A 19625-nucleotide genomic window follows, 5' to 3' on the forward strand; every position below is an offset into this window, starting at 1 on the left:
CTAAATGATACAAATAAAACCAGTAACTATCTAGCCAACACTCACCAATTCATCTGCCAAGTCCCGGTCCAACTGATATCCAGCCTTAGCCATCTCCAGTTCTTTTCTCTTCCTACACAATGGCTCTACAAGGTCCTGAAATCGCCTTTCAATGATCTCATGCTTGCTGTCCACTTCATCCATGTCTCTCTTGACTGGAGGGCCCTGAGAAAGCAAGCCTTCCATCTCTTTCTTCCGCAAGCTGACTTGCTCATCCAGATGCTGAAATGAGAAATCTTCACATTTTGTTGTCTTGTTGAGATCTATATGCTTAACTCTATCATTTAGATATTACACAGATATCATCCCTGTTGCCATCTAGACAATATTTGAACAACAGACTGCAAATGTTGCTTTCAAGGGTGAATTGTTTAGAAGTGATTATTTGAGAGGCAGTTGGAAATTACAGCAATTTACTACAATAATTAGTAAATTGTGGATACATTTCAGACATTTTCTAGCACAGGGATGTCGAACTCAAGGCCTGGGGGCCAGATCCAGCCAGCAGGGTGCTTAGATCTGGCCTGTGGTGCCTCTGCCAATGAAAACAGAGCTTGTGAGGGCCGCAGGAGCCCTCCCAAGCTCTGTTTTTGTTGGCAGAAGGTTGTAGGAGGCTGTCGCAGATGAAAACGGAGCTCAGGGGGGTGTTTTCTCTGGCAGAGCACTTGGGTCATCACATACGCCCCTGACACAAGTGATGTTGAGCTGGCCATGCCCACCCTGGCTATGCCCACTCTGGTCCCCCGAGGTCAAACACAACCCTGATGTGGCCCTCAATAAAATCAAATCTGACACCCCTGTTCTAGCAGTTTGGATCTGTTCAAGAAGGTTAATAATAAAGGTCTTTCTCTGAAAGTCATTTCCATTCTTGTCCTTAATCTCCCTGTCAAGCGGACCACAACATTCAGCCATGTCCCTTACTCCAGTCATTTAGAATGCCACAGGAGACTAACTGAAAGATGACTTGCTGCACTTCAGATCTGAAGCCAAAAAGGTGCTGCAAAGTGGGTGTGGGCAGACACAGTGCACCCATCAATGTTTTTTTAAAAAAGCTTAATCTTTTTCTAGATTCCACAATAGCATCGATCCAAAGTACAGGAGATATTTACTTCAAATAAATCCTCTATGGGAGAAAAAGCCAAACATGTCCTACAAATGCCTGACTTACATGCTACTGAGTTCAAGAGAGATGGAGACTCTAGGAGGACTGTAACTTTTTCTTTAAATATAATTTTACTGAAAGCTTTACAGAAAGGGTAAAAATTAATACAAAAAAAAGTAATAAGGAAAAAAGACAATGGAAGAGAAAGCTAAAGTGCAAAAAGAAAATATATATAAATAAAATGTAAAAAAAGAAAAAAGATATAAAGGAGTAGCTTCTGATCTTCTTTACAGTAGTTATTTGTTCAACAGTAGATTTACCTTTCTCTCTGAAGTTAAATCACCATTCTCTTTTTTCTATAAACTATCCTAACTAATTGTCAAAACCAAAGATCTTAAGTTCATTTTTTCTGTTTTATGCAAAAAGTCCATAAGGGGTATCCAACAATAAACATGGACATCATCTTTAGGAGGATTGTAACTTACTTTCAAGTTCTTTAGAAGGATGTTAACACTTGTGAGATCTTTCCCTTGGACATCAGATTTTAGTTTCTCCTCTATCTCACTGATCCATGCGCTAAGGTCAGCATAGCTCTGTGCATAAAGGTCAGAGCGATTAGCATCAAACAGCTGCTGTGCTTTTTCCACTGTGGTTGCCTGCAGCATATCCCAAAGTTGATGAAGTGCCTCTAGCTTCTGAGACACAACATCTGCATACTGGGGCTTTTGCTTTGCCAACTGTTGTCCTTCCTGGGAGAAAAGTGTACAAAAGATGAGAAATATAGTTTATTTTTCTCTTTTGTTTTCATAGGATAGAACATATAGTTAGTAGTCAAACAGTGCTCCCTAGCCAATTAACAATGCTTTGTTTACAGCGATGTGGTAGCACAGCTATTACTGACAATGAAATTGAAGGCTCGGTTAAGGTCCTCCCAGTGGTACTAGATTCCAGCAGCTTTCACTACATTCATAAAAACTATTTTCTCAATAAAACATTTGTAGGTTAGAGATGAAGTGAGGCGTCCTTGATGCTCTCTGAGCTTGGTTGTTTTCTTGCAAATGTTTCATTACCCAAACTAAGTAACATCATCAGTGCTAGAATATTTTCCATAAGAGTGAAGAAGAGACAAAGGGATTGGCTCTCCTAAATCAGCTCTAACTAATAGGGGAGAGCAGGTTGAATAGATAAAACAATGGGAATTTTAGGAGGAAATTCCCATGTCATATTTGAGTTCAAGATCCTATAAAAAAAATAAACTGGAACATAGTTATACAGGAAAATCAACTTCAAGCAAGTGAGAAAAATATCCTGCCCAGTGAACATTAAATATTTAGGTCAGAAGGAACAAGAGTGTGGAGAGAAGTTCTAAAAATTTAAGACATTGAAAGTTAAATCTTACAGGATTTCAGTCAAAAGCAAAAAGTGAGCAGTTTCTGAAATCAATTTAGATTATAGGAAACTTTCAACAGAACTGTGAGTCAAAAGGGATATGTATACCAAATGGAAGACGGGTACAATCTCCAAGAAGGGACTCTCACGGAGATCCATGGGAATTATAGTACTTTTCAGACTGTAAGACACACCTAGGTTTAGAGGAGGAAAACAAGGGGGGAAAAATAGTTTTTTGCCTCCGCGAGTCCCATTTTTGACCTCCCCAGCATCCAGAAGCACTTTGCAGGGAAAAAACAGGCCCGTTTTTGGCCTTCCAAACCCTCCGTGGGTCCTGTTTTTGCCCTCCCCGGCATCAGGGAGGCTGAAAACGGGATGCACAAAGGGCTTGGGAGCCCAAACATCGGCCTGTTTTTGGTTTGCAGAGTGCTTCTGGACACTGGGGAGGGCAAAACTAGGACCCGCGAAGGGTTTGGGAGGCCAAGAACGGGCCCATTTTGGGCCTGCAAAGTGCTTCTGGAAGCCAGAGAGAGCAAAAACAGGACACACGGAGGATTCAGAAGGCCAAAAACAGACCCGTATTTACTCTATAAGACGCACAGACATTTCCATCCACTTTGTTTTGGGGGTGGTGGTGGGGAATGTGTATTATAGTCCAAAAATACAGTAATTATCCATGCTTTGATGGCAGTGTGATTGTCAAGACTGAACCACTTTGCTTCTTTCAAATCTTAATGTTTTTCAACTTGCCAATGAACTGGGGGGAGGGAAGGGGGAAATAGAATGCTGAGAATGTATGTGGAGATTGTGAGGGCTTGACAACCATCAAGGTCGCCACTGCAGGTGCTGGAGAAAGAGAAGGACTGTTTCCATAACAAAAGGACGTCTCATAATTGGACAATGTGATCACCCAGAGGTGGGGAGAAGAGGAAGCTGTTGTTTAACTAGGTAAGCCTTTGTACCAAAATGGTATATCCAATAAAGTTTTACTTTTGGGAATTCAAACCTCCCGAGAGTGTTTTCTTATTTTGAGTTCACTAGTCAGTTGACAGTTGGCTTTGAAGCCCATATGGGAGAGTAGCGGGCTTCCTTGTTCTATTGATAGGCTACTATAAGAACAGACTGCTGGACCAGGTAAGTGAGGGGTCCAATCCAGCACAGCACTACTTATATTCTTTTTTAACTATACTACCAAATATCTAATATTACCAGAAATAAATATGAGCTATGTACAAAGGGGACTTAAGGGAAGCTAAAAGTCACAAAAAAGCTTATTTAGTTTTTTTCAGTAGAAAAAAAGAAGGGCTGGACTTATGCTAGGAAAAGATAGTATGATAATAGTATATGTGGAGAGATAGCAGACCTTGCCTTGGTATTCTCCTAAAAGAGAAGAGAGCACATCAAATCGATATAAACAAAACAGTTGATAAAATAAGGAGCAGGAACCTTAAACAATGATTAACTACGAATTATATCTGAGAAAAAGTGTTTACACTGTCATATTGGAGCTCTTTCTGTGATCTTTGAGAAATTGTAGTAGATGGGCATAGGGCCAAAGAATTGAAGAGGGACAAATGTTGCTTTTATTTTCAGAAAAGGGGGAAGAATGGATCTGGATAATTACATCACCTACTTTGATATATCAATATTGGGCAAAATTCTATAATGAATTATTAAGTGACTATTTAGAAAAGAATGTACTGTTGGCAAAATCTCATTTTTTGGTCCTGTTTAGTTGACTAGCATCCACTAAATCTTGACTTGAGTAAAGCATTTAAAATAATAAGTATAAGAGTCTACTAAAGAAGAAGCAAAATGTGCACTGTCGATAATGCTAAAGCTGGTGAAACAGGTTATATCCAGTGAGTGAGACGCAATGGTTTTGCATAAAGCTGAAGGAAAATGTAAACACAGCTATGATGCCATGGAAAAGATAAAAAAGTAGTCTGCTCCATAAATAGAGCAGTGATTTCTTAAAAGTGGTATACAGGAAGAAAGCTCATTGCTGAGAGCGTGGGGAAAAGCCCATGGAGATATCTCCGATCGTGCTCTGATAAAATCTCTTGAAACTACAAATATGTCCCCTCACTGAGGAGGAGGGATATGCAACAATGATGTAGTATTTCGTGTTATTAAAGCTGCTGTACATCATGTTATTAAATACATCAAAATATTTCACTTGCTTTATGAGAAATTGTCAAGTTTTAGGATTGTGGAAAGAAACAGGCGGTTTAACCCATTCTTCACAAAAGGTTTCCATGTGAGCTTCCTTCCTACTTGGGAGAAATGGGAAAATCCTATTATTTAAGCAGCTACTATATAACTGAACAATGTAAGGAAATCTCTGCTTCTCTGTTGTTCCTGTTTCAAACAATAATCCTACATTTTGTTTAAAAAAGAAACAAAAAACTGGATGAATGGTTAACATAGTAATCTCATATCTTGTCCAGTCTGAAAACATACATGCACAAAATTCCTGTAAACTATTCTTTTGTATATATAAAGAAAATGTAAAGTATGAATGCTATAAATATGTTTTCAAATATAAAAGACACACACTATATATTTTGTTAGGCAGTTGGCTTCACCACTAGCCCTCTGCAAAAGTGCAGAGATGAAGTAGCATTTTAACTTGCCAGTTTGCCATTGTTTGAACTTAGTAGTATTAACAGTTCTTAGTATTACACTATACAATTGAATTTTTAAGAATAGCATGGCATGAAAAAAAAAATCACAAACACAGTTGCAAAATCAGCAGGGCAAGTTTGATGACATAACCTCCAAGGATTTTAAAACCATTTAGCATTCATTGATAATTTTCTTCTGCATTTTTAACCTGAGATAATTGTTTAATGACTGCTATTTTGTATTGATTTTCCTTGTATGCTGTGGATGTAATTAGTTTGTAATTTGATCCCCACATTCTCTCCCAATTTTCCAGGTCTATATTGTGGCCAACGTTTTTCATCCATACCACCATCGTTGTGTTTTTAAAATTTGGAAACTTAATAAAATTTATTTTAAAAAAATAACTAGAATAAAAACTAGTAGTCATTTATATTTAAAAAATAATGACTGCTATTTTGGTAGAGTTAGTAATCATTCCTTCTTTTTTTTTTTTACTCTGTTATTATACGGATCTTCATTTGCACTTTGGAGCAGTTTACAAAAAATACATACATGGTTACACTAAAACTTAATAAACAAAAAGGATAGTGATCTCCAACCCTATCTCAAAAATTCTACAAACTTAAGGAACCACAAAAATGTTAAGATGTTAAGTATGAGGAAAGACCATGCAAATCTGGAGGAATAAAAGCAACATACCTCATCCAGCTTTTCTAGCCACCCTTGGTTGGAAGCAAGTTCTGCCATAAAAGCCTGATGCTTCAGCCATTTGCTATGCAAATTCCGTGCTTCATCATATGATGTATCTTGAGCAGTAAGCATCTTTTCTTCAATCCACATGGTGAGCTATCAATAAAATTGCATTATGTTTATACAGTATGAAAAGTGGATATGTTTGACTCCTGTAGCATTTTGCCGAAAATAAAAACCTATGGTCTTTTACAGATATTCCCAGACACTCTTTTACAGTATTGTCTTTTCCAACTTGTTGCTGTTCCTGTTTTTTTTTTAAAAAAAATCTTTGTCAATGGCAGGTTTTGATAGAAAGGGAACTCCAAGACCCAGCTAATCCATTTATTTATTTCCCTTTCTCCAGTTAATTTCTGGGTTTCATGCGAGCCCAAAATTATACCACAGTCGATAGTATTGAAAGCTGCTGAGAGGTCAAAAAGGGCAAGGATGGATGCACTATCCCAATGCTGCTCCCATCAGAGATGATCTTCAAGTGCAATTAATATCATTTCTGCCTATAACTGAGCCTGAAACACAGCTGAAAGGGGTGCAGATAATCCAATTTACCTTCTGAATCTGCAGGACAACAACTTTTTCCATCACCTTTTCTTAAAAGGGGAAAAATTGGATGAAAATTGTCCAGGCAGGTGAAGTCCAGTGAAGTCCAGACCAAGGCTAACTTAAATGGTCCTGGAAATTCCCTTCCTGCAGCAATATATTAATTATTGCATGGACTCACCTGCAAGTCACCCTCCTGGAAGTTTTCACCAATCAGGAAGGGCAAGGATCTAATAAAGAAATTGTTGCACTAACAGTCCCGAGGAACCTGTCCATTTCCTCAAATCCAACAGGCTCAAACTACTCCCGCATAATTGGATGCGTCCACTCCCTGGGCATCTCCAATGAATCTTCTCTATACCTGGATTCTAACAGTGAATGAATTTGAGCGATTTTATCTGTCAGGTGCTTGACAAATTCCTCCACATGGCCGTGTAAATAGCAGCACCCAATAAGTGCAGAGAAATATAGTAATGACGTTTCACCGCTTCTTACCTCCATGAGGTAAGCCTTAGTAGCGGCTCTGACCTATGATCAATCAGATTCATTCTTTGTTTTCCTCTAGTGGTTCTCTAGGTGTCTCTTGGCTCTTTTCAACATCCTCAACTCCTTGTTGAACCATGGGGAGTGTCAGGAGTGATGGCAGCAGCAACACTCCCAATTGATCCCACGAGCCCAATTCCAGGAACAATGTCACATCTGGAAATTTGGGGAGCATAATCCCTGAAGACCAAAGGAGAATCCTGCTATATCCCTCCTTTGCCCTGAGGCCTTGGCTGAGGCCAAATCCTAAATCCATCTGGACACATCTCTAAGAGGAGAAATGGTGTCAGCCAGGTCTTAGTAATGCACACCAGATCAGCTTGCTCTTCCCCAAGAAAGCCACAAATGAGTATGGCCTTCATCAACAGCAGTCAAAGATCTGCGTTTCTGAGGGTTTTAAGTATTGGGGTGTCTTCCCCTGTAATGGCCTGCCGTCTTGTTCCCATTCCTACCTCTACCCATCACACTTGAATTGGTTGTCCCACCTTAACCCCGTGAGGTGGACGTCTACCCCCAGCCCTGACCTCCCTCCCCCTGCCCCACTGTCTCTGCCATTCTACCAGTCATACTAACTGACACCAACCTTCAATGGGTATAAGGAATACTCCCATGCCATTTTAGCTGTGGCTCTCAGTGCCACCTGAAGTTGCACAACCTCACAATCATTCCATGTACTCCTTCCATAAACAATAAAATCATCTATCACTGGCATCATCCAAAGCTATTGCCTCTCCTGGCGTGAAAAACATGATAAACACAGACTCATCCCTACGTTAGCAGTAGTAGCTAGTTCAAAATTCAAAATTCTTACCTCTTGGCAATTTTGTAGGAAATTTTGCAGGTCATTATTGTTCTTCAGTAATACAAATGCCTCTTGTGATTTTGTGACATTTGTCCTGTGTCTAAAAATGACAAAAATGTCATTATTATTAAAGAAAAATGCTTTCCTACGGTACTTCTTCCACAATAGTGACTTGCCATTTCAGATTCAGTTTTTGCACTTGCAAACTATAGGTCTGAATTCATTGAACTCTCATACTGACATTACCTTTCTTGAATCATCTTAACTTTCTCCATAATTTTATCAGAGTAAATATTCCCATCAGCAGCAAGCTTGCTCCCGGCGTCTATCACTCCAGTAACCTTTTCTTCATTAGCTGCCATATTAGTGAGGAAATCTTCAAATTTCCGTATAACAGCTTCTGATGCTTCTAAGGTGTCTGGTGGCTCAGTGTGGGCTAGTGTATATTCCTAAACCAGATGTTACAAAAAAAATAAAAAAAATAAAAATAAGGATACATCATAAGCAGTTAAAAATTATTTTAATTTTTTAAATAGAGAGTAGCTATAGGGAAAGTTATTAGCTATTGGCTATAACTTATTAACCAGTTGAGTGTGCCAGGTGCTAAACATAGTTTTTGACTTTTTTTGTTTCCTAAGACAAACCTTTCTTGGACCATTTAATATACTTAGATGACATCAAAGTCCATGCTATAGGCTATATACATACAGGTAGTGCTCGACTTACAGCAGTTCATTTAGTGAGGGTACAACAGCACTGAAAAAAGTGGCTTATGACTGTTTTTCACACTTACAACCATTGCAGCATACCCATGGTCACGTAATCAAAATTCAGATGTTTTGGCAACTGACTCATATTTATGTCTATTGCAGTGTCCCAGAGTCATGTGATCACTTTTTGCAATCTTCTGACAAAGTCAATGGGGAAGCCAGATTTACTTAACTGTGTTATTAACTTAACAACTGCAGTGATTCACTTAACTATGGCAAGAAAGATCATAAAATTCACTTAAGAAATGTCTCACTTAGCCAACAGAAATGTTGGGTTCAGTTGTGGTCATAAATCAAGGGTTACCTGTACAGTCTGCAAATGTGATCTCTTTTAGCCGAACAACATGCCACTCACAATACTCAAGGACCAGGATACAATCTTGTGACACAATGTTAAAACAAATTACCTGATTGGTAAGGATGATTTCCGCTTGTTTTGCATCTTTAAGGAATTCTTGAAAGCCAAGACACTGGTTGAGGAATTTCTCCCTGTTGTCCCACATTTTACATAAAGCATTCCAGCCTGTCTCCATGCCCTCCAGCCGCTGCTCCAGCTGCCGATACTCTGTATCTGTCTGATCCTGAGTCACTCTTTCTCCTATCTTCTTAATGTTGCTGTAAATATCCTTGTGCTGATCAATCTCTTCCTTAATTGCAGCATGATGCTGCAAGAGATGCTCAGCTTCTACCAAAGAATTGGGCACCTCTTCTGAAGCAACAGCTTTTTGTGCCTTGAAGAGCCATGCTTGGAAGTCGTCTAAGTCTTGCAAAAACTTGTGCAATTTGCTGGCCTCTCCAAGGGAAGCCTCCTGGGACTGTAAAGTATTTTGGAGGTCCAGCCAGACTCCAGAGACAGCTGTTAGTCGACTATAGATATCATCAGCTAGATCAGGCTGCTCTTCAGCAAGCCGATGAGCCTCCTTCTGCAGGACAGAGAGCCTGGCTTGAATGGCTGCTAGGTCACGTTCAATGCCATACAATTTCCTTTGCATGGCAATCATGCCTGCCAGGTTTTTACCAAGGTCTTGTGTAGATTCAATGACTTTGGTTTTTTCCAGGATCCATTTCCTGGTTTCCTCACAATCAACACAATAATTGTGGAGGCTAAGAGCAAAATCAACAGCTTTTCGCCTTTGAGCCACCATTTCCTGGAAGACTTTCCACCTAGGACACAAAGCAAAATAAGCATTTTTGTGATGAAATAAATGCCCTTCTTTAACATCATTAGATACATAGATGATAGTTAGATAGATAGATAGATAGATAGATAGATAGATAGATAGATAGATAGGGGTCTGATGAGTGTCAAAGTCACTATCATGGATGAAACTCAGAACATCCAGGAATACATCAGTAAGACGGTACCCAAAGATGAGCTGCTAGGGCAGCAGCAAATGTGGGACAAAGATCAAACAGTGTAAGTGCCATGTCAAAACAAGACTTTGCCGATGTACCACTGACAGATAGCTGAGGTGGCGGATGTCAGAAAATCCTACTAGAGGATGGAAAGGGATGGATGAAAGGACGCTACTGAGGCACTAATCATAGCAGTACAAGAACAAACACTAAGCACCAGATCCATAGAAATAGGGGTCTACCAGATTCTAGACAGAACCTAAGTTGCATACTATGCAGAGAGGCCTCGGAGACAATCCAACACATAGTGGCAAGGTGCAAGATGCCAACAGAAACAATATATACTGAATGGCACAGTCAAGTAGCCGGCATTGTTTACAAGAAAATCTCTACAGAATGTGGGCTAGACCCTCCTAATGGGAGATCCCACTGAAGGTTGCAGAAAATAAGAAAGTTACAATCCTATGGAACTTCCAGATTCAGAAACCTGGCAACTACTGGCCAATCAAATGGACATCATGGTAGACGACAAGAATCAGAAGACAGTAGTAGCAATAGATGTAATGGTGCCAAGTGAAAGCAACATCAGGAAGAAGAGTAATTGTATTTGGAGAACTACCAGGGCCTGAAGGAGGAACTGGAGAGGATGTGGAAAGTAAAGGCCAAAATAAGTCCCAGTGGTGGCACTCTGGACTGTGAGTCCTGTGAGTCCTAAGCTGGGAGAATGGCTCCAAATACTAAGCAGGAGGAGAACCAGAAAGAGAGGAGATAATCTCAGATATATTTATTCATCCCAAAATAAGCATAAAGGAAAATCTTGTTTCACCATAGAGATATGTATTTTACCTGCTCCCTTTCCTTCTCTTTTCCAGAAATCCATCTTTGGGAGCAATGCATTATATGGTGGAAGAGAAATAGAGAGAGGGAATGGCCATCACTGGATGATGGATGAACAAATGGCATTCCCTCAGTCTATCTTGTTTGCCTAACAGTGTGAAGACAAATTATAGCCATAGCTAAACTGACTATTAATCTTTGCATATTTACAGCAATATTTAGAAAACAACCAATTGAAGAAACAGTTGGACAAAAATAAGAGAATATGTTACCTGGCATTCAGATGCTCTTGGCACTGCCTCACTTTCCCACTGCGTGGATGGCCACTTTCTATTAGAGCACTAGCAGCTCTGTTAACCCCTTCAATCTGAGAAGCCAAGCTGTTTATTTCCTGCTCCAAAATATCAAACCTGCAAGAAAACACTTCGAATGAATGAAACCAAACCCACCATATAAAAAGCTGGTATGAAATGCCATCTAGGGCTTCCCAGTTGTGTGAAATATACAGGTGGTCCCTAAAATAACCACTTGTTCAATGACCATTCAAACTTATAATGTTGCTGGTTACTGTCATACTCATGAACAGTCTTTGTACTTACATTTATTGCAGCATCCCTATGGTCACGTGATCACAATCCAGGTGATTGATGCCTGGCTTCCAGTTATGAGTTTGCAGAATTCTGTGATCACGTGATCCTAATTTGCAACTTTGTTTGTGAGCTTCCTATAAGAAAGTCAATGGGGAAGCCAGCAGGAGATCCCAAATGGTGTTTAAGTGCTTAGTCAATAACCCATGGTGATTCACTTAATGACAGCAACTGGAAGGGCCGTAATTTCTATCTCTAAGCAGGGCAGTCATGGGATGTTACACTTTACAACCATGACACTTAGTGACGGAAATTCTAGTCTGAATTATTATCATTAAATGAGGAGTCCTGTGTGTAAAATGACAATGAAAACAATGATCATGTCTCATGCATAGTAGCTAGATTGTGTCTAGGAGAATCTAAGCATAAAAGCAGCACCTGAAAAAACTTTTTTTTCATGTCTTAGACTGCAGAGATATGTTCTGATTTATGCACATATAACAAGTTTAATTTCTGGATATGTAAAAATAACCAGTTGCTTTGGGCTGTTCAGACTTCTGAATGTTTATCTGTTCTTCACTGTTATCCTTTTAATTTCATTTTACATTTCATATCAAAAAATCAGTATTGGGAAACTATGCAGATGAAAATTTGTGTGATTTTTGCTATATAAACATATTAGGCATTCTGGTTACCACTGCAAAATGCATACTATTTTCATCTCAGATAATATAACAGTTCATAATTTACTCAATACGGTTTTAATAGTACATAAAGTAGCCCTTAGAAATAACATCAAAGTAATCTACCTGCCCCAAATAAATGGATTTGACCATTCATTCATAAATAAACAAGTTATGTGTCTCTCTTTCTCTCAATTTCAGCTGCAAATTGTGTTTATACACACCAATAACGGGAAAATCATACATTAATCTGTTCCTAAAAAGAATTCTTTAATATATCCAATTGCATATAATTGTGTTGGAACATGATATGAAGGTTTCTACAGCTAAGACTGTTATCTTCAAAAAAGAATACCATAGTTCTTGGGGATGCTGAATACACAGCTTGTGTTTTACTGCTGCTCACCTTGATTCACTATTCAGAACACCCCAAAAGTTAGGGAAGATCTCTTACCACTACTTAATTATTTTTGAATTTATGATTCCATTTATAACTATGTGAAAGAAGGTCAGTGTCTATATTTAAAGAATCAAGTCAGGTATTCGTACTTTGAATGGTCATACCTGTTTTTGGCTGGCAAACATTGTTGTACTCTCACATTACAAAATATCTGTGTCCCACATATGTAAATTGGGGTTACACATATTCTGCTTAAAAGCTGGTGAACTGTTTTCAACGTTCAATATTTCTGCCTAAATATGACCTAAAACATAATCTGTTTTCCACACACCCTAAGAATAGATAAAAGAGAATCAAATTTAAAATTTTTATTGTTTACCTATGTTGTACAACATCCAGATCTTCCAATGTATCAGGAATCTCCATATGTTCCAGCCATTTCTCTTTCTCGCTCATCCAAAGCTCACATGCATCAGTCTCACTTAATATAGTGTAGAGATCCAAAGCATCCTGTAGCTTCTGCCTGCGCAAATCTGCTAGAGACACCACCTCATTATACATTGTCTGGATAGCCTTGAGTCTGTTCTCAAATCCTGGAACATCCCGGAATTCAGCAGGGAAGCTCTGTGCTTGCCTATTCAGGTTGTCCATTATTTTCTTATTATTTGCTACCTCATCCAAGAGATCTCTGTGCTTTTTAACCAGGGCTTGAGTGGAATATTCATCATGCCCCACATCGTCACTGGATACTAGCCGATTAGCATCTTGGAGCCAGGCCATCAAGTCATCTGCATCTACCTGGAACTGGAAAAAGCTTTCTGCATCGTGTAAGTTCTTCTTGCGGAAAGCTGCCAATTCTTGCAACTGGGACCAGAGAGCTTTCACTTCCTCAATCCTGCTGCTGATTTTTGATGCTCCAAAATGCTTCTCAACAATCATGCTTTCTCCCTCCTTGATGACCTGCTTCAGGTGAGCCCCTAGGCCACGTAGCTCATCTTCAAAAGCTTTATGTTTCCTCTGTAAAATGAGAATACTGGTGAGGTCTTTCCCATAGTCTAGGGAAGAATAGATCTGCTCTTTCTCCCTGATCCAACTTTCAGCTTCATCCAGTTCCCAAAAGAACTTCCACTGGCGCTTGGATTGGTCAAGGCGAGCTTTCCTCTTGGCAGCTAAAGCAATCAGCTCTCGGTAGTATAGTTCCAGGAGGTTCACACGATCACGAATTATTTTGGGATCACATGGCTGATAACCTGCACAAGGTATGTAGGCAAAAATTATAAGTAGTCCTAATACAGAGGACACGTTCCTTTACATTAATAAGCTTATGGTTTAAGTTTTGGGGTACAATTCACACAATAAATGTGAAAAATAACTATCATTTTTGCTGGCTTCAAAATCAGGGAATTTATGACTTGCAGTTTGGAAGAGAAACAATGCAAACCAACCAAAGAATAAAAGGGGAAATATTTCAGGAATGGTGGTGTGCTTGTTTACGAAGTCTTGCACCTTTTCTGGTAATTGTACTAAATAAAAATATTTAAAAGTACATGACAAGTCTTAGTACAGAGATATACCACGGAATATAATCGTATAACAATTATATTAGAAGATATAATTATATAATAATGAAACAAAACAAGTTCAAGGGTTTTTCTCTTTCTTTACTTTCTTTCTAACTAGCAGCAGAAGCTTCTTATCACCGATGCCACAAGTACTCTAAAAGTCAGGAACGAGGAACACAAGCAAACTCAGCGTTCAACCCACAATAACCCACTAGATAAATTCATAAATGCTATACTAAAGTATAGGAAGAAATTCCAGAAGGAAAAATTTAAACTGTGGAAGAAATTAGCAAAAACTGGCAATTACTACACTAAGCAACACTATGGAAATCTTTCCAGTATAGAATAGAATAGAACAGAATTCTTTATTGGACAAGTGTGATTGGACACACAAGGAATTTGTCTTGGTGCAAATGCTCTCAGTGTACATAAAAGAACAATATCATTCAAGTTACATCATTCAATCCTTGAGTTCACAGTTCAAGCAACCAAAAATCCATAAACACCCAGCTATGGTTCTAAAGCACATGTCCATCACCTACGATTCTGAAATTTAGAATCAAGACAGATTCTATTTGAATGTATTTGAATACAGCTAGCAGTTCATTCAATCAATAAAAATATTGATAAAGTGCATACAAGCATTCACTTCAAACAACCAATAAGAAAAGAAACTTTCCAGAGGCTAGATATAGGCTGTCCTTCTTCATCCCTTCCCCTTTTATATAGATGCAAACACCAATGATACGCTTATTCTCATCGATCTGGCAAACACTTACCATCTCCATTGGCAAATTTAAGGGCAGCTGCATTGACAGCATGAATCTTCTCTGCCTGAATAGCCATGTCAGCCTCCATCAACTTATGCTTCTGAAGCAAGTCTTCTGCTTCCAACAGATGCTTCCCAGTTTCAGGAGAGGAAAGTTTTACCTGAAAAAATATAAAAAGAAACTGCATCTCCCTTTCTTTTAAACAACTAAGTATGGAGTGGACCATGGACACATACACCTTTTTTTTTTTTAAAGGAATAGCAGTTTAGGATGAACCTGAGGAAAAAAGCAGGAAAAATCCATGTTTAAGAAAAACAATTCAGGGAAAGATAAATCCTATAAATCTCCTCCTATGGGACTTATAACATGGCATTCTGAATCCTGTTGGAGAAATCACTTTGGAAGACAAAATTGGATGGAGAAACAGGCATGCTCTCTCGAAACAATGGAAATTGTATTCCCAAGTACTCCCAAATCGTACTCACATGGGATTACACCCCACAGTTCTGAAGCAATTGGCAGACATAATCTCAGAACCACTGAACCATATCTTTCAAACATCCTGGAGCACTGGGGAACTACCAGATGATTGGAAAAGGGAGGACGTAGTTCCCATTTTTAAAAAAGGAAGAAAAAAAAAGGATCCTGCAAACTACAGACGTATCAGCCTGACATGAACACCTGGGAAGATTCTTGAAAAGATAATCAAGCAACAAATCTGTGATTACTTAGAAGCAAACAAAGTCATAACCAGAAGCCATCATGGGTTTGTCAAAAAAGTTTATGCAGAGGTGAACTGCTGCCGGTTTGCACTGGTTCAGGTGAACTGGTAGTTAAGATTCTGCGCAGTTCAGTGAACCGGCAAACCACCCCGCTTGTTTTTTCAACCATCAAACCACCCCACTTGTTTTTCATCCTGCTTTTTGGCCGTTTTTCGGGCCATTTTCAAGTGAGTGGCCAAGAGGTGGGGCTGGATGTGATGAGTAACCTCATCCATCCAGTCACATGACCAACTGGCCATGCGTACTCAGCCAGTTAAGTTATTCAAATCCTACCACTGCATTTATGCCAGACAAATCTTACTGCATTCTTTGACAAAGTGACAAAATTAGTGGTCCAGCAAAATGCTGTGGATATAATGTACTTGGATTTCAGTAAGGTATTTGATACAGAAGGCCACAAGCTATTACTTGATAAGATAGAAAAATGTGGGTCAGGTAGCATCATAACCAGATGGATTCATAACTGGCTGGTCAACTGCTCTCAACGTGCGATCCTCAATGCAACTGCATCTACATGGGGGGAAGTATGCAGTGGAGTACCTCAAAGCTCTGTCTTAGGTCCAGCACTCTTCAATATCTTCATCAATGATTTCGATCAGGGAATTAGAAGGGGAACTCACCAAATTTGCAGACAACACCAAGCTGGCAGCAATAGCCAACACTTCAGAAGACAGTCTTAAGATACAGAAGGATCCTGACAGACTTGAACACTGGGCCCTTTCTAACAAAATGAAATTCAATGTAGAGAAAAGTAAGGTTTTACATTTAGGCAAAAAAAACCAAATGCACAGGTATAGAATAGGTGATACCTGGCTCAACAGCAGTAACTGCAAGAGGGATCCTGGAATCCTAGTGGACAATCACTTAAATATGAGCCAGCAGAGTGCTGCAGCTGCCAAAAAAACCCTAACAATGCAATTCTAGGTTGCATTAACAGAAGGCTAGAATCAAGATCACACGAAGTGTTAATACCACTTCATAATGCCTTGGTAAGATCACATTTGGACTATTGCATCCAGTTTTGGTCACAATATGAAAGAGATTTTCTAGAAAAAAAGTGCAGAGAAGAGCAACAAAGATGATTAGGGGACTGGAGGCTAAAACATATGAAGAACATTTATAGGAACTAATTATGTCCAGTTTAATGAAAAAAAGAACTAATGGTGACATGATAGTAGTTTTCCAATATTTAAGGGGCTGCCACAAAGAAGAAGGGGTTCAACGGTTCTCCAAAGTACCTGAAGGGAGCAATGGATGGAAGAGAAGCAACCCAGAACTAAGGAGAAACTTCTTGACAGTGAAAACAATTAATCAATGGAATGACTTGCTTCCAGAAATTGTAGGTGTTCCAACACTGGAGGTTTATAAGAAGAGATTGCACAAACATTTGTCTGAAATGGGTTTCCTTCTTGAGCAGTTGGACTAAAAGACCTCCAAGTTCCCTCCCAATTCTCTTATTCTGCTATACCCTATCAAATTATTAAAATATGCTCTACCTGACGGTGCTTCTAAACAATGTATAGAAAATATAGCACATTCAGAACAACCATGCAGCTGGTGGGTACCAGATGCCTTAATCAAGAGGCATTTCAAAGTAGCTTTCTAAACAGCTTGTAAAATTTAAAATATTTTTAGGGATCTGGCTAGCATAATCAATGCTTATGAAACTGGTCATTTATCAGTCTGAGGTGTTGTTCTTCATTATATGTGTTTTTATCAGACTTTAAGGAGCCTGGCAAGATTCCTTACGTGTATCAATAACTTAAACCAGTGTTATACTGTAGCACTTGGGCCTCCATCCCCATTTTCCAATTTATCTCCAGCAATCCACCTATCCAGGCCCCTTCTTACTTTCATCTCCTCTATCCAGTCGATGCTATGCAGCATGTCCTGAAACAGCTGCTGCAGGGTCAGATTCATCTCCAGCCTCTGGCGTCGAGCTTGCAGCAATTCCAAGAGGTATTCCCAGAGTCGCAGGATACTGTCCTTGCGAACATTGATACGCTTGATGTCATGGTAATTCTCTACTTCCAGTTCCTTGGCCACTTCCTCTATGGTCTGTACCCGTTCTTTATAGGCAGCTGTGTCTGTTTCAATGGCTTCATGCTTCTTCTTTGCTGCCTCCACAGCTGGCAAATCATTTCCAAAGTTATCCTGTCCCAAGTAAAGATAGTTTTGTCAGCAATATCTTCGCTATCTATTGACTGTAGGAAATAGGCAGATGTCGGATTGAGGTGGTATTGTAACCGAGATACCAAAGATCAAAACTAATGTACCTTCTGGCTTTGGATTAAATGCTTTATGTGCAGAAGGTTTTTCAGAAAGTATAATTACACACCTTGCAAAGTCCCAGACACTTCTTTATTACCTGTGCCACCAGGCGTTGATTTTCACTAAGCCAGGTCTCTCGCATTGCAGCCTTGCGATCAAAGCGTCGGGCAAGCTGCTCGAGCTTCTCCTGCCTTATAAGCTCATTTCTCAGTGCTAGTTCCCGTTCATGCTCTGCCTTTTCCAACTTCTTCCATGCCTGTGCAAATAAGAATACACTCTAAACTACAGGAACTTCTGTAATTGTTAGATAAATCTATTTAACACTCATTTTTCCATGATAGCTATATACCAGTGATGGCTAACATTTTTGGCACCAAGCACCCAAAGCGCACACGCGCGCATCTGCCAAATGCAGCATGTGTTCCCTGCACATGCACCCCACACCCCGGGCATGCACGCATGACCCCGTGACCCCCGGGTATGCGCTCATGTCCTCTCATAGTGCCTGTGCATGTGTATTACCCCCATATGTGTGCCCCACACCCACATGTGTGCACGCATGACCCATGTGCACCCCGTGTGAGCCCCACCTCCTGTGCACAACCCCATGTGTGCGCCCCGCCACCGCATATGTGTGTGTGACCCCATGTGTGTCCCACCCCGTGCACAGCCCATGTGCGCCACCCATGCAGAGACCTGAAGATCAGCTGGCCAGCAGAAGGTGCACGTGTGGCGGATCTGAGCTGGGGCAAATGGCTCATGTGCTCAGAGAGAGGGCTCTGCATGCCATCTCTGGCACGCGTGTCATAGGTTTGCCATCATAGCTATATACAGTAGAACCTCTGGTCATGAATGATTCTCACCACAACCAAATCGGGTTCCGAACAAAAAAATTACAAAATTTTTGGATCTGGTCATGAACACATACTCGGGTGGCGATCAAACACGACCCCTGACCCAGAAATTCCTGAAGACGAAACATTAGAAGACGAAGAGATTGCCAAAGTTATGGAACAAATTATGGTCGTGACCAGAGGTTCTAGTGTAAACTGTACAATATCTTTCCCAATCTGCCATTTACAGTTTTCCTACAATGACATTTTCATACAGAATGAAATTAGAACACAATTAAGTGTGTGGTATTTGTACTCTTTTACAATTCAAAACTTTTCTTGGCCTGCTACATAAAATTCAAAACTGAACCTGTATTTTTTTACATGTAAACAAATGGCTTTCCCACTTTTTCAACCATCAAACTAAGAATTAAGAAAGAAAGAGAAGAAAGCTTCACTGATTAAGACTGTATTAAAAGGCTGTTATCTTAGATACCCTGTTGATGTCAGACACAAGTTTTCCTTCATGAGGCGTATACACTTTCTGATTGTTTGCTCGCATTCTGGACTGGATGGTAAAAAGCAGAACTTCTAAGTTCCCCTTCTCTTGAAATCTAGAACAAACAAATGTAAGAAAACATCTTTAGAGTTTAGAAGATCTCCAAAAGTGATGTAATGCAATCCTGTCACTGAAATAGATTTTTCTGAATCATGTTCTCAACAAAATAATTAAAAAGTAATGCTGTACAGTGTACATGAAGTATCTTTTCACTGGACTAATTAGTGTTTAAGGTGGCTATTGCAATTTATACAATGGCAAGGAAGGAGATAAGAAAGCTAGCTTTAAAATACTGGAATTCAATCCCTTTAGAGGCACTGGCTGAAATCCAAACCTACAGAAATTCAGACAGAATTTCTGATCAGTTCTTTAGTAGGAAAGGGAATGATCGGCCTTGATCGTGTCCATCCAGCGTTGCTTAG

At 39.6% G+C, this 19625-nt stretch overlaps 1 protein-coding gene across 6 annotated transcripts in view; it reads right to left on the bottom strand.

Moving 5' to 3' along the window:
* The window catches only part of SPTB (spectrin beta, erythrocytic), a 127576-nt gene that overhangs the window by 35484 nt on the left and 72467 nt on the right, over positions 1-19625 (bottom strand). For all 6 annotated transcript variants that reach the window (XM_026665619.2, XM_087950448.1, XM_087950446.1 and 3 more), the window contains 12 exons: positions 19141-19258; positions 17909-18067; positions 17392-17694; positions 14768-14918; positions 12806-13676; positions 11029-11166; positions 8971-9727; positions 8040-8242; positions 7803-7893; positions 5858-6004; positions 1627-1890; positions 46-261 (listed from right to left, as the gene is read on the bottom strand). In XM_026665619.2, the coding sequence (XP_026521404.2) occupies positions 46-261; positions 1627-1890; positions 5858-6004; positions 7803-7893; positions 8040-8242; positions 8971-9727; positions 11029-11166; positions 12806-13676; positions 14768-14918; positions 17392-17694; positions 17909-18067; positions 19141-19258 (3418 nt within the window). The remainder of the gene's footprint in view (positions 1-45; positions 262-1626; positions 1891-5857; positions 6005-7802; positions 7894-8039; positions 8243-8970; positions 9728-11028; positions 11167-12805; positions 13677-14767; positions 14919-17391; positions 17695-17908; positions 18068-19140; positions 19259-19625) is intronic.

This window comes from Notechis scutatus, chromosome 1 (assembly GCF_049901735.1).
Source record: "Notechis scutatus isolate UNSWTSFEM ecotype Mainland chromosome 1, rNotScu1.2, whole genome shotgun sequence".
Taxonomy (NCBI): Eukaryota; Metazoa; Chordata; class Lepidosauria; order Squamata; family Elapidae; genus Notechis; species Notechis scutatus.